Source organism: Lissotriton vulgaris, unplaced genomic scaffold, assembly GCF_964263255.1.
Source record: "Lissotriton vulgaris unplaced genomic scaffold, aLisVul1.2 SCAFFOLD_848, whole genome shotgun sequence".
NCBI lineage: Eukaryota > Metazoa > Chordata > Amphibia > Caudata > Salamandridae > Lissotriton > Lissotriton vulgaris.
In genome coordinates, this window is record NW_028245995.1 from 575,383 (window position 1) to 589,324 (window position 13,942).

Here is a 13,942-nt window from a genome sequence, read left to right on the forward strand (position 1 = left end):
GCATGCTATGCCATGTGCAGCGTCATGCGCTCTCTCTCTGCGTGGAAGCTTCCGGTCCTTGTTTGCATGCTACGCCATCTGCAGCGTGTGTGCTGTCTCTCTGCGGATGAGCTGGCGGTACTTGTTTCCATGCCAGGCCATCTGCAGCATGCACGCTGTCTCTGCAGGAGAGCTTGAGGTCCCTGTTTCTATGATACGCCATCTGCAGCACGCACGCTGTCTTTCTGCGGGTGAGCTTGCTGTCCTCGTTTCCATGATACGCCATCCTCTGCGTGAGTGCTGAGTCGAAGGGATTAGGCCTTTACTACATGATGTCCATTTTTGCTGAGAGGGTGCAGGGCCCTGGGCAGTGCCAGGTGATCCCGGACAGTCTGGGCCCGATTCACAGAAGTAATCTGAGACAAAATCCTAAACGTACTACTTTAGGTATTCACAGAAGGCATTTATTAGTAGTAAAATTAGGATTTTGTCTTAAGTTTGTCTTAAATCTGTCTCAAGTCTGTCTTAAGTTTGTCTTAAGTCAAACTTAAGACAAAATCCTAACTTTACTACTCTCAGGGCCCCGGCTGTGCTGGTCTGTGTGCCAAGCTCCAGCTGGGCAGAGAGTCCCCTCCCTCACCCCGCCTCCACCCTTCATGGAAAATATGACATTGAAATAGTATTTTGTTAAATATTTGACCTCCCCACCTGTGCACTGCCCCCTCCATACGGGTCCTTGGGTCACCAGCACGTGGGCACTGCCCCCTCCATACGGGTCCTTGGGTCACCAGCACGTGGGCCCTTCGCTTATCTGCACATTCCCAGCAGATGTTGCACTCTCAGGGCTCAGGGCCACAGCTGGAGAGGGATCCTGGCTGAGAACAGGGCAGCTGCCCCGGCCCCAGGGCCATCGACGGCGATAAGCTATCTCGATAGTGGTATATATGTGCCTGGCACCGGGGCCACAGCTCTCGACTCTGCTCTACAGGATGAAGACAGTCCTGGTTCTCCTCGCGCTCCTCGGAGCTGCCGGTGAGTCCCAGACACCCCGAGCTGCAGAAACAGACACTCCGAGCTGCAGATACAGAACCCCCGAGCTGTAGATGCATTCCCAGACACCCCGAGCTGCAGATACAAACACCCGAGCTGTATTTATTTATTTATTTATGAGATTTGTTAAGCGCAGGCAAATACCCAAAGGCGTCTCGGCGCTGGATAAAGACAGATCAGAGAGAGTGATGACGAGGATTTATTGGTTAAAAAGCCAGGTCTTTATTTTCCTTCTAAAGAGAGTAAGGGTGGGGCAGGATCTGATGTCCGTATCAAGTGAGTTCCACAGTTTGGATGTGGCAACAGTGAAACGGCGGTCACTCCAAGAAGCTGTTTTAGTTCGGGGCACAGTCATCAACAGGGCATTCATAGAGCGCAAAGTTCTGTTAGGGGCATAGAATGCCAAAGAGTTGATAAGAAAGCGGGGCCCTAACTTAGGCAGGCTTTGTAGGCTATACAAAGTGCCTTGAATTCGATTTGATTATTTACCGCCAACCAGTGGTAATTTTTGATCACTTGGGTGATGGATTTAAATTTTGGGGTCCCAGAGAGCATTCTTGCAGCTACGTTTTGTACAGACTGAAGTTTGCGAATGACTTTCTGTTGAGCATTGATGAAGAGTCCATTACAATAGTCTAGAGGTGACATAACAAAAGCCGTAACCAATGTTTTACCTGAGTCAGGAGGTAGAAAAGGAAGAATCTTTTTGATGGATTTAAGTTTGTAAAAGGCAGTTGAGACAATGGAGTTTGCATGAGCAGCAAATGTTAATTTATCATCTAGCAGTACCCCCAGGTTTTTTACTTTAGTGGTTGGTATGGGCGGTGAGCCTAGTTCGTCAGGCCACCATGCTCCTGGCCAGTTTGGGGACAGATTTCCAAAGATCATTACCTCCGTCTTATAGGGGTTTAATTTGAGACAGTTGGTCGGCATCCAGTTACTGATGGTCACCATACCTTGTTGACAATTAGCCGCAATTTCATCTCCGTTGTTTTTTATGAATAATATCAATTGGGTATCATCTGCGTAAGATGTTAGGCTCATCCCAAAGTCCTTGATGACCCTGGCTAGATCTGTCACGTAGACATTAAATAGCGTAGGACTTAGGGATGAGCCTTGGGGGACGCCACAGGGAAGTGTCATCCGGGCGGAGCTGAAGTTTCCCAATTGCACCATTTGTGTGCGGTTGGAGAGAAAGGAGGTGAGGAGATCCTTGGCCTTGTTCCGAACACCTATAGCATTGACACGGTCGGTCAAGATGTTATGATCGACCGTGTCAAAAGCCGTAGACAAATCGAGCAAGATAAGTATTGCCGTCCCGCGTTGATCTAGGATTGTTCTTATCTCGTCTGTGGCTTTGATAAGTGCTGTCTCGGTGCTGTGGTGTTTACGAAAGCCAAACTGGGTGTCATCTAATAGGAGGTGATCTTCAATGTACTGTGATAGTTGTGTATTCATCAGTTTTTCTGCTAGTTTTGCTGGATAAAGCAAGCTGGCAATAGGCCTATAGTTGTTGGGGTCTTCGGCGTCCAGGTGAGATTTTTTCAGAAGGGGTTTGAGGAGGGTATCTTTCCAGATGGCAGGATAGACCCCTGTAGATAGAGACACCCCGAGCTGTAGATAGAGACACCCCGAGCTGTAGATAGAGACATCTCGAGCTGTAGATACAGAACCCCCGAGCTGTAGATACAGAACCCCGAGCTGTAGATACAGACCCACGAGCTGTAGATACAGAACCCCCGAGCTGTAGATACAGAACCCCCAAGATGTAGATACAGACACCCCAAGCTGTATATACATTCCCAGACACCCAGATCTGTAGATACATACACCCCGAGCTGTAGATACATTCCCAGACACCCCGAGCTGTTGATACAGTCACAGACACGCCGAGCTGTAGATACAGAACCCCGAGCTGTAGATACCGAACCCCCAAACTGTAGATACAGAATCCCCGAGCTGTAGATAGAGACACCCCGAGCTTTAGATAGAGACACCTCGAGCTGTAGATACAGAACCCCCGAGCTGTGGATACAGAACCCCGAGCTGTAGATACAGACCCACGAGCTGTAGATACAGAACCCCCGAGCTGTAAAAACAGAACCCCCAAGATGTAGATACAGACACGCCGAGCTGTATATACATTCCCAGACAGCCAGATCTGTATATACAGACACCCGAGCTGTAGATACATTCCCAGACACCCCAAGCTGTTGATACATTCACAGACACACCGAGCTGTAGATACAGAACCCCCGAGCTGTAGATACCGAACCCCCGAGCTGTAGATACAGAACCCCCGAGCTGTAGATACAGACACCCGAGCTGTAGATACAGACACCCTGAGCTGTAGATACAGACACCCTGAGCTGTAAGTGGGTTCACAGACACCCCAAGCTGTAGATACAGACACCCCGACCTGTAGATACAGAACCCCGAGCTGTAGATACAGAACCCCGAGCTGTAGATACAGAACCCCGAGCTGTAGATACACACACCCCGAGCTGTAGATACAGAACCCCCGAGCTGTAGATACAGAACCCCCAAGCTGTAGATACAGACATTCCGAGCTGTAGATACAGACACCCTGAGCTGTAGATACAGAACCCCCGAGCTGTAGATACAGACACCCCGAGCTGTAGATACATTCCCAGACACCCAAGCTGTAGATACATTCCCAGACACCCGAGCTGTAGATACATTCCCAGACACCCGAGCTGTAGATACATTCCCAGACACCCCGAGCTGTAGATACATTTCCAGACACCCCGAGCTGTAGATACATTCCCAAACACCCCGAGCTGTAGATACATTCCCAGACACCCTTAGCTGTAGGTACAGAACCCCCGAGCTGTAGATACAGACACCCCGAGCTGTAGATACAGAACCCCCAAGCTGTAGGTACAGAACCTCCGAGCTGTAGATACAGGCACCCCGAGCTGTAGATACAGAACCCTGAGCTGTAGATACAGAACCCCCGAGCTGTCGATACAGAACCCCCAAGCTGTAGATACATTCCCAGACACCCCGAGCTGTAGATACATTTCCAGACACCCCGAGCTGTAGATACATTCCCAGACACCCCGAGTTGTAGATGGGTTCACAGACACCCCGAGCTGTAGATACAGAACTCCCGAGCTGTAGATACATTCCCAGACACCCGAGCTGTAGATACATTCCCAGACACCACGAGCTGTAGATACATTCCCAGACACCCCAGCTGTAGATACATCCCCAGACACCACGAACTGTAGAAACATTCCCAGACACCCTGCGCTGTAGGTGGGTTCACAGACACCCCGAGCTGTAGATACATTCCCAGACACCCCGAGTTGTAGGTGGGTTCACAGACACCCCGAACTGTAGATACAGAACTCCCGAGCTGTAGATACATTCCCAGAAACCCCGAGCTGTAGATACATTCCCAGACACCACGAACTGTAGAAACATTCCCAGACACCCCGAGCTGTAGGTGGGTTCACAGGCACCCGAGCTGTCGATACATTCCCAGACACCCGAGCTGTAGATACATTCCCAGACACCACGAGCTGTAGATACATTCCCAGCCACCCCAGCTGTAGATACATCCCCAGACACCACGAACTGTAGAAACATTCCCAGACACCCTGCGCTGTAGGTGGGTTCACAGACACCCCGAGCTGTAGATACATTCCCAGACACCCCGAGTTGTAGGTGGGTTCACAGACACCCCGAACTGTAGATACAGAACTCCCGAGCTGTAGATACATTCCCAGAAACCCCGAGCTGTAGATACATTCCCAGACACCACGAACTGTAGAAACATTCCCAGACACCCCGAGCTGTAGGTGGGTTCACAGGCACCCGAGCTGTCGATACATTCCCAGACACCCCGAGATGTAGATACATTCCCAGACACCCCGAGCTGTAGATACATTCCCAGACACCCCGAGCTGTAGATACATTCCCAGACACCCCAGCTGTAGAAACATTCCCAGACACCCCGAGCTGTAGGTGGGTTCACAGGCACCCGAGCTGTCGATACATTCCCAGACATCTCGAGATGTAGATACATTCCCAGACACCCCGAGCTGTAGATACATTCCCAGACACCCAGAACTGTAGATACATTCCCAGACACCCCAGCTGTAGATACATTCCCAGACACCCCGAGCTGTAGATACATTCCCAGACACCCCAGCTGTAGATACATCCCCAGACACCACGAACTGTAGAAACATTCCCAGACACCCCGCGCTGTAGGTGGGTTCACAGACACCCCCAGCTGTAGATACATTCCCAGACACCCCGAGTTGTAGGTGGGTTCACAGACACCCCGAACTGTAGATACAGAACTCCCGAGCTGTAGATACATTCCCAGACACCCCGAGCTGTAGATACATTCCCAGACACCCCAGCTGTAGATACATCCCCAGACACCACGAACTGTAGAAACATTCCCAGACACCCCGAGCTGTAGGTGGGTTCACAGGCACCCGAGCTGTCGATACATTCCCAGACACCCCGAGATGTAGATACATTCCCAGACACCCCGAGCTGTAGATACATTCCCATTGTCTATAAGGTCAAAGCTACACAACCACGACCTTTTTAATCTGCCTGAAAAATAGTAACGGTCTTGCGATCCGATTCCTATGAAATGTTATAATCAGACACCGTATGAAAGTTGACGTCTGTCTTTCGTCCTTAAGACCCTAATAATGAGCAGCCGTTTGGCCGCATCCTACTCCCTCCCCAGACCGTTGTCTCTCCTGTTCCCTCCTCTCCCTCGATTAACTTCACAAATTAGGTTAATCGTTGTTAGCATAAAATAATGCTTTATATGTGCATATGTTTGCCAAACCTCACGAACATACCAACTGACACAAGAATTTTGTTGGTTTCTTTCACAGCTTGGAAATTCCATTTTGCTATTTTTGCAACACACACATAAGGTGTGCGTGTTATCTTTATGTATGTCTGTTTTTTTGTTACTGTCCTGACAAAAGCTCCCCCGACCCCTGTGGGCCCTGAGAGCTGAAACATGTCGACACTTTTTCAAAATGATATGGTAACTCGACTACCTACATATCACAACGGTTCTTAATGATAGTGACTAGTTTACTCTTTTGTTATTAAAAATTTTCCTTTTTGACTAAGTCATTATTTTTTATTTGTGGACACTTCTGCTTACACCAGAAGTAGCCTCGGGTGAGGCAGGCATCCTGCACGTTAATCGTTGACCCAATGACTATGCCAGGACTCCTGATGGGGCGGAAAAAAGATATACCGCTACGATAATTCCAAGAAGTCTATGAGGGTTCTCGATAAAAAACGAATGTTTTTTTGCAGAAACTAGTGTCCATTCTCTTTTTGATTATTGGTAACTTACATAGGGGAACCGAATGGACTCCGTATCCTCTTCCCTCCCTTTTTGATATGAACATTCACAGACACCCCGAGCTGTAGATACATTCCCAGGTATCCCGAGCTGTAGATACATTATCAGACACCCCGAGCTGCAGATACATTCCCAGACAACCGAGCTGTAGATACATTCCCAGACACCCCAAGCTGTAGATACATTCCCAAACACCCCAGCTGTAGAAACATCCCCAGATCCCCGAGTTGCAGAAACATTCCCAGACACCCGAGCTGTAGATCCATTATCAGACACCCCGAGCTGCAGATACAGACACCCCGAGCTGTAGATACAGAAACCCGAGCTGTAGATACAGAACCCCCGAGCTGTAGATACAGACACCTGAGCTGTAGATACAGAGCCCCCGAGCCGTAGATACAGAACCCCCGAGCTGTAGATACATTATCAGACACCCCGAGCTGCAGATACATTCCCAGACAACCGAGCTGTAGATACATTCCCAGACACCCCAGCTGTAGAAACATTCCCAGACACCCCGAGCTGTAGGTGGGTTCACAGGCACCCGAGCTGTCGATACATTCCCAGACATCTCGAGATGTAGATACATTCCCAGACACCCCGAGCTGTAGATACATTCCCAGACACCCAGAACTGTAGATACATTCCCAGACACCCCAGCTGTAGATACATTCCCAGACACCCCGAGCTGTAGATACATTCCCAGACACCCCAGCTGTAGATACATCCCCAGACACCACGAACTGTAGAAACATTCCCAGACACCCCGCGCTGTAGGTGGGTTCACAGACACCCCCAGCTGTAGATACATTCCCAGACACCCCGAGTTGTAGGTGGGTTCACAGACACCCCGAACTGTAGATACAGAACTCCCGAGCTGTAGATACATTCCCAGACACCCCGAGCTGTAGATACATTCCCAGACACCCCAGCTGTAGATACATCCCCAGACACCACGAACTGTAGAAACATTCCCAGACACCCCGAGCTGTAGGTGGGTTCACAGGCACCCGAGCTGTCGATACATTCCCAGACACCCCGAGATGTAGATACATTCCCAGACACCCCGAGCTGTAGATACATTCCCATTGTCTATAAGGTCAAAGCTACACAACCACGACCTTTTTAATCTGCCTGAAAAATAGTAACGGTCTTGCGATCCGATTCCTATGAAATGTTATAATCAGACACCGTATGAAAGTTGACGTCTGTCTTTCGTCCTTAAGACCCTAATAATGAGCAGCCGTTTGGCCGCATCCTACTCCCTCCCCAGACCGTTGTCTCTCCTGTTCCCTCCTCTCCCTCGATTAACTTCACAAATTAGGTTAATCGTTGTTAGCATAAAATAATGCTTTATATGTGCATATGTTTGCCAAACCTCACGAACATACCAACTGACACAAGAATTTTGTTGGTTTCTTTCACAGCTTGGAAATTCCATTTTGCTATTTTTGCAACACACACATAAGGTGTGCGTGTTATCTTTATGTATGTCTGTTTTTTTGTTACTGTCCTGACAAAAGCTCCCCCGACCCCTGTGGGCCCTGAGAGCTGAAACATGTCGACACTTTTTCAAAATGATATGGTAACTCGACTACCTACATATCACAACGGTTCTTAATGATAGTGACTAGTTTACTCTTTTGTTATTAAAAATTTTCCTTTTTGACTAAGTCATTATTTTTTATTTGTGGACACTTCTGCTTACACCAGAAGTAGCCTCGGGTGAGGCAGGCATCCTGCACGTTAATCGTTGACCCAATGACTATGCCAGGACTCCTGATGGGGCGGAAAAAAGATATACCGCTACGATAATTCCAAGAAGTCTATGAGGGTTCTCGATAAAAAACGAATGTTTTTTTGCAGAAACTAGTGTCCATTCTCTTTTTGATTATTGGTAACTTACATAGGGGAACCGAATGGACTCCGTATCCTCTTCCCTCCCTTTTTGATATGAACATTCACAGACACCCCGAGCTGTAGATACATTCCCAGGTATCCCGAGCTGTAGATACATTATCAGACACCCCGAGCTGCAGATACATTCCCAGACAACCGAGCTGTAGATACATTCCCAGACACCCCAAGCTGTAGATACATTCCCAAACACCCCAGCTGTAGAAACATCCCCAGATCCCCGAGTTGCAGAAACATTCCCAGACACCCGAGCTGTAGATCCATTATCAGACACCCCGAGCTGCAGATACAGACACCCCGAGCTGTAGATACAGAAACCCGAGCTGTAGATACAGAACCCCCGAGCTGTAGATACAGACACCTGAGCTGTAGATACAGAGCCCCCGAGCCGTAGATACAGAACCCCCGAGCTGTAGATACATTATCAGACACCCCGAGCTGCAGATACATTCCCAGACAACCGAGCTGTAGATACATTCCCAGACACCCCAGCTGTAGAAACATTCCCAGACACCCCGAGCTGTAGGTGGGTTCACAGGCACCCGAGCTGTCGATACATTCCCAGACATCTCGAGATGTAGATACATTCCCAGACACCCCGAGCTGTAGATACATTCCCAGACACCCAGAACTGTAGATACATTCCCAGACACCCCAGCTGTAGATACATTCCCAGACACCCCGAGCTGTAGATACATTCCCAGACACCCCAGCTGTAGATACATCCCCAGACACCACGAACTGTAGAAACATTCCCAGACACCCCGCGCTGTAGGTGGGTTCACAGACACCCCCAGCTGTAGATACATTCCCAGACACCCCGAGTTGTAGGTGGGTTCACAGACACCCCGAACTGTAGATACAGAACTCCCGAGCTGTAGATACATTCCCAGACACCCCGAGCTGTAGATACATTCCCAGACACCCCAGCTGTAGATACATCCCCAGACACCACGAACTGTAGAAACATTCCCAGACACCCCGAGCTGTAGGTGGGTTCACAGGCACCCGAGCTGTCGATACATTCCCAGACACCCCGAGATGTAGATACATTCCCAGACACCCCGAGCTGTAGATACATTCCCATTGTCTATAAGGTCAAAGCTACACAACCACGACCTTTTTAATCTGCCTGAAAAATAGTAACGGTCTTGCGATCCGATTCCTATGAAATGTTATAATCAGACACCGTATGAAAGTTGACGTCTGTCTTTCGTCCTTAAGACCCTAATAATGAGCAGCCGTTTGGCCGCATCCTACTCCCTCCCCAGACCGTTGTCTCTCCTGTTCCCTCCTCTCCCTCGATTAACTTCACAAATTAGGTTAATCGTTGTTAGCATAAAATAATGCTTTATATGTGCATATGTTTGCCAAACCTCACGAACATACCAACTGACACAAGAATTTTGTTGGTTTCTTTCACAGCTTGGAAATTCCATTTTGCTATTTTTGCAACACACACATAAGGTGTGCGTGTTATCTTTATGTATGTCTGTTTTTTTGTTACTGTCCTGACAAAAGCTCCCCCGACCCCTGTGGGCCCTGAGAGCTGAAACATGTCGACACTTTTTCAAAATGATATGGTAACTCGACTACCTACATATCACAACGGTTCTTAATGATAGTGACTAGTTTACTCTTTTGTTATTAAAAATTTTCCTTTTTGACTAAGTCATTATTTTTTATTTGTGGACACTTCTGCTTACACCAGAAGTAGCCTCGGGTGAGGCAGGCATCCTGCACGTTAATCGTTGACCCAATGACTATGCCAGGACTCCTGATGGGGCGGAAAAAAGATATACCGCTACGATAATTCCAAGAAGTCTATGAGGGTTCTCGATAAAAAACGAATGTTTTTTTGCAGAAACTAGTGTCCATTCTCTTTTTGATTATTGGTAACTTACATAGGGGAACCGAATGGACTCCGTATCCTCTTCCCTCCCTTTTTGATATGAACATTCACAGACACCCCGAGCTGTAGATACATTCCCAGGTATCCCGAGCTGTAGATACATTATCAGACACCCCGAGCTGCAGATACATTCCCAGACAACCGAGCTGTAGATACATTCCCAGACACCCCAAGCTGTAGATACATTCCCAAACACCCCAGCTGTAGAAACATCCCCAGATCCCCGAGTTGCAGAAACATTCCCAGACACCCGAGCTGTAGATCCATTATCAGACACCCCGAGCTGCAGATACAGACACCCCGAGCTGTAGATACAGAAACCCGAGCTGTAGATACAGAACCCCCGAGCTGTAGATACAGACACCTGAGCTGTAGATACAGAGCCCCCGAGCCGTAGATACAGAACCCCCGAGCTGTAGATACATTATCAGACACCCCGAGCTGCAGATACATTCCCAGACAACCGAGCTGTAGATACATTCCCAGACACCCCAGCTGTAGAAACATTCCCAGACACCCCGAGCTGTAGGTGGGTTCACAGGCACCCGAGCTGTCGATACATTCCCAGACATCTCGAGATGTAGATACATTCCCAGACACCCCGAGCTGTAGATACATTCCCAGACACCCAGAACTGTAGATACATTCCCAGACACCCCAGCTGTAGATACATTCCCAGACACCCCGAGCTGTAGATACATTCCCAGACACCCCAGCTGTAGATACATCCCCAGACACCACGAACTGTAGAAACATTCCCAGACACCCCGCGCTGTAGGTGGGTTCACAGACACCCCCAGCTGTAGATACATTCCCAGACACCCCGAGTTGTAGGTGGGTTCACAGACACCCCGAACTGTAGATACAGAACTCCCGAGCTGTAGATACATTCCCAGACACCCCGAGCTGTAGATACATTCCCAGACACCCCAGCTGTAGATACATCCCCAGACACCACGAACTGTAGAAACATTCCCAGACACCCCGAGCTGTAGGTGGGTTCACAGGCACCCGAGCTGTCGATACATTCCCAGACACCCCGAGATGTAGATACATTCCCAGACACCCCGAGCTGTAGATACATTCCCATTGTCTATAAGGTCAAAGCTACACAACCACGACCTTTTTAATCTGCCTGAAAAATAGTAACGGTCTTGCGATCCGATTCCTATGAAATGTTATAATCAGACACCGTATGAAAGTTGACGTCTGTCTTTCGTCCTTAAGACCCTAATAATGAGCAGCCGTTTGGCCGCATCCTACTCCCTCCCCAGACCGTTGTCTCTCCTGTTCCCTCCTCTCCCTCGATTAACTTCACAAATTAGGTTAATCGTTGTTAGCATAAAATAATGCTTTATATGTGCATATGTTTGCCAAACCTCACGAACATACCAACTGACACAAGAATTTTGTTGGTTTCTTTCACAGCTTGGAAATTCCATTTTGCTATTTTTGCAACACACACATAAGGTGTGCGTGTTATCTTTATGTATGTCTGTTTTTTTGTTACTGTCCTGACAAAAGCTCCCCCGACCCCTGTGGGCCCTGAGAGCTGAAACATGTCGACACTTTTTCAAAATGATATGGTAGCCCAATAACTCGACTACCTACATATTACAACGGTTCTGAATGATAGTGACTAGTTTACTCTTTTGTTATTAAAAATGTTCCTTTTTGACTAAGTCATTATTTTTTATTTGTGGACACTTCTGCTTACACCAGAAGTAGCCTCGGGTGAGGCAGGCATCCTGCACGTTAATCGTTGACCCAATGACTATGCCAGGACTCCTGATGGGGCGGAAAAAAGATATACCGCTACGATAATTCCAAGAAGTCTATGAGGGTTCTCGATAAAAAACGAATGTTTTTTTGCAGAAACTAGTGTCCATTCTCTTTTTGATTATTGGTAACTTACATAGGGGAACCGAATGGACTCCGTATCCTCTTCCCTCCCTTTTTGATATGAACATTCACAGACACCCCGAGCTGTAGATACATTCCCAGGTATCCCGAGCTGTAGATACATTATCAGACACCCCGAGCTGCAGATACATTCCCAGACAACCGAGCTGTAGATACATTCCCAGACACCCCAAGCTGTAGATACATTCCCAAACACCCCAGCTGTAGAAACATCCCCAGATCCCCGAGTTGCAGAAACATTCCCAGACACCCGAGCTGTAGATCCATTATCAGACACCCCGAGCTGCAGATACAGACACCCCGAGCTGTAGATACAGAAACCCGAGCTGTAGATACAGAACCCCCGAGCTGTAGATACAGACACCTGAGCTGTAGATACAGAGCCCCCGAGCCGTAGATACAGAACCCCCGAGCTGTAGATACAGACACCCCGAGCCGTAGATACAGAACCCCTGAGCTGTAGATACAGAACCCCAGAGCTGTAGTTACAGACACCCTGAGCTGTAGATACATCCCCAGACATCCGAGCTGTAGATACAGACACCCTGAGCTGTAGATACATTTCCAAACACCTGAGCTGTAGATACATTCCCAGGCCCCCCCGAGCTGTAAATACATTCCCAGACACCCCGAGCTGTAGGTGGGTTCCCAGTCACGCCGAGCTGTAGATACATTATCAGACACCCCAAGCGGTACGTGGGTTTCCAGACACCCCGAGCTGTAGATACATACCCAGACACCCTGAGCTGTAGAAACATTCCCAGACACCCGAGCTATAGATAAATTCCCAGACACCCCAAGCGGTACGTGGGTTTCCAGACACCCCGAGCTGTAGATACATACCCAGACACCCTGAGCTGTAGAAACATTCCCAGACACCCCGAGCTGTAGAAACATTCCCAGACACCCCGAGTTGTAGGCAGGCTCTTAGAGACCCACAGCTGAAGGTGGTTTCTCAGACACCCGGAGTTGTAGGTGGGTTCACAGACTCCCAGAGCTGTAGGTGGGTTCACAGACACCCTGAGCTGTGGATACATTCCCAGATACCCGAGCTGTAGATACATTCCCAGACACCCTGAGCTGTAGGTTCATTCCCAGACACCCCGAGCTGTAGATAAATTCCCAGACACCCTGAGCTGTAGACACATTCCCAGACACCCCAAGCTGTACGTGGGTTTCCAGACACCCCGAGCTGTAGATACATACCCAGCCACCCTGAGCTGTAGGTGGGTTCTCAGACACCCCTAGCTGTAGGCGGGTTCCCAGACACCCCAAGCTGTACGTGGGTTTCCAGACACTCCGAGCTGTAGATACATACCCAGACACCCTGAGCTGTAGAAACATTCCCAGACACCCCGAACTGTAGAAACATTCCCAGACACCCCGAGTTGTAGTAGGATTCACAGACACCCCGAGCTGGAGATACATTCCCAGACACCCCGAGCTGTAGGTGGGTTCTCAGACACCCCGAGCTGTAGGCGGGTTCTCAGACACCCTGAGTTATAGGTGGGCTCTCAGACACCCCGAGCTGTAGGTGTGCTCTCAGACACCCTGTGTTGTAGGTGGGTTCTCAGACACCCCGACCTGTAGATACATTCCCAGACACCCCGAGCTGTAGGTGGGTTCTCCGACACCCCGGGCTGTAGGTGGGCTCTCAGACACCTCAAGCTGTAGGCGGGTACTCAGACACCCTGAGTTGTTGGCGGGTTCTCAGACACCCTGAGTTGTAGGCGGGCTCTCAGACACCCTGTGTTGTAGGTGGGCTCTCAGACACCCCGAGC

The 13,942-nt window shown here is 49.0% G+C and overlaps 1 protein-coding gene across 2 annotated transcripts in view; it reads left to right on the forward strand.

The window, feature by feature from the left end:
* Positions 1-932: 932 nt before the first annotated feature.
* LOC147666178 (trypsin-3-like) overlaps positions 933-13,942 on the forward strand; it is a 41,840-nt gene continuing 28,830 nt past the window's right edge. Inside the window, exon 1 of one of the 2 annotated variants that reach the window (XM_086949243.1) lies at positions 933-1,011. In XM_086949243.1, the coding sequence (XP_086805369.1) occupies positions 969-1,011 (43 nt within the window). In that variant the 5' untranslated portion in view covers positions 933-968. The remainder of the gene's footprint in view (positions 1,012-13,942) is intronic. The other variant, XM_086949244.1, reaches the window with a different exon arrangement.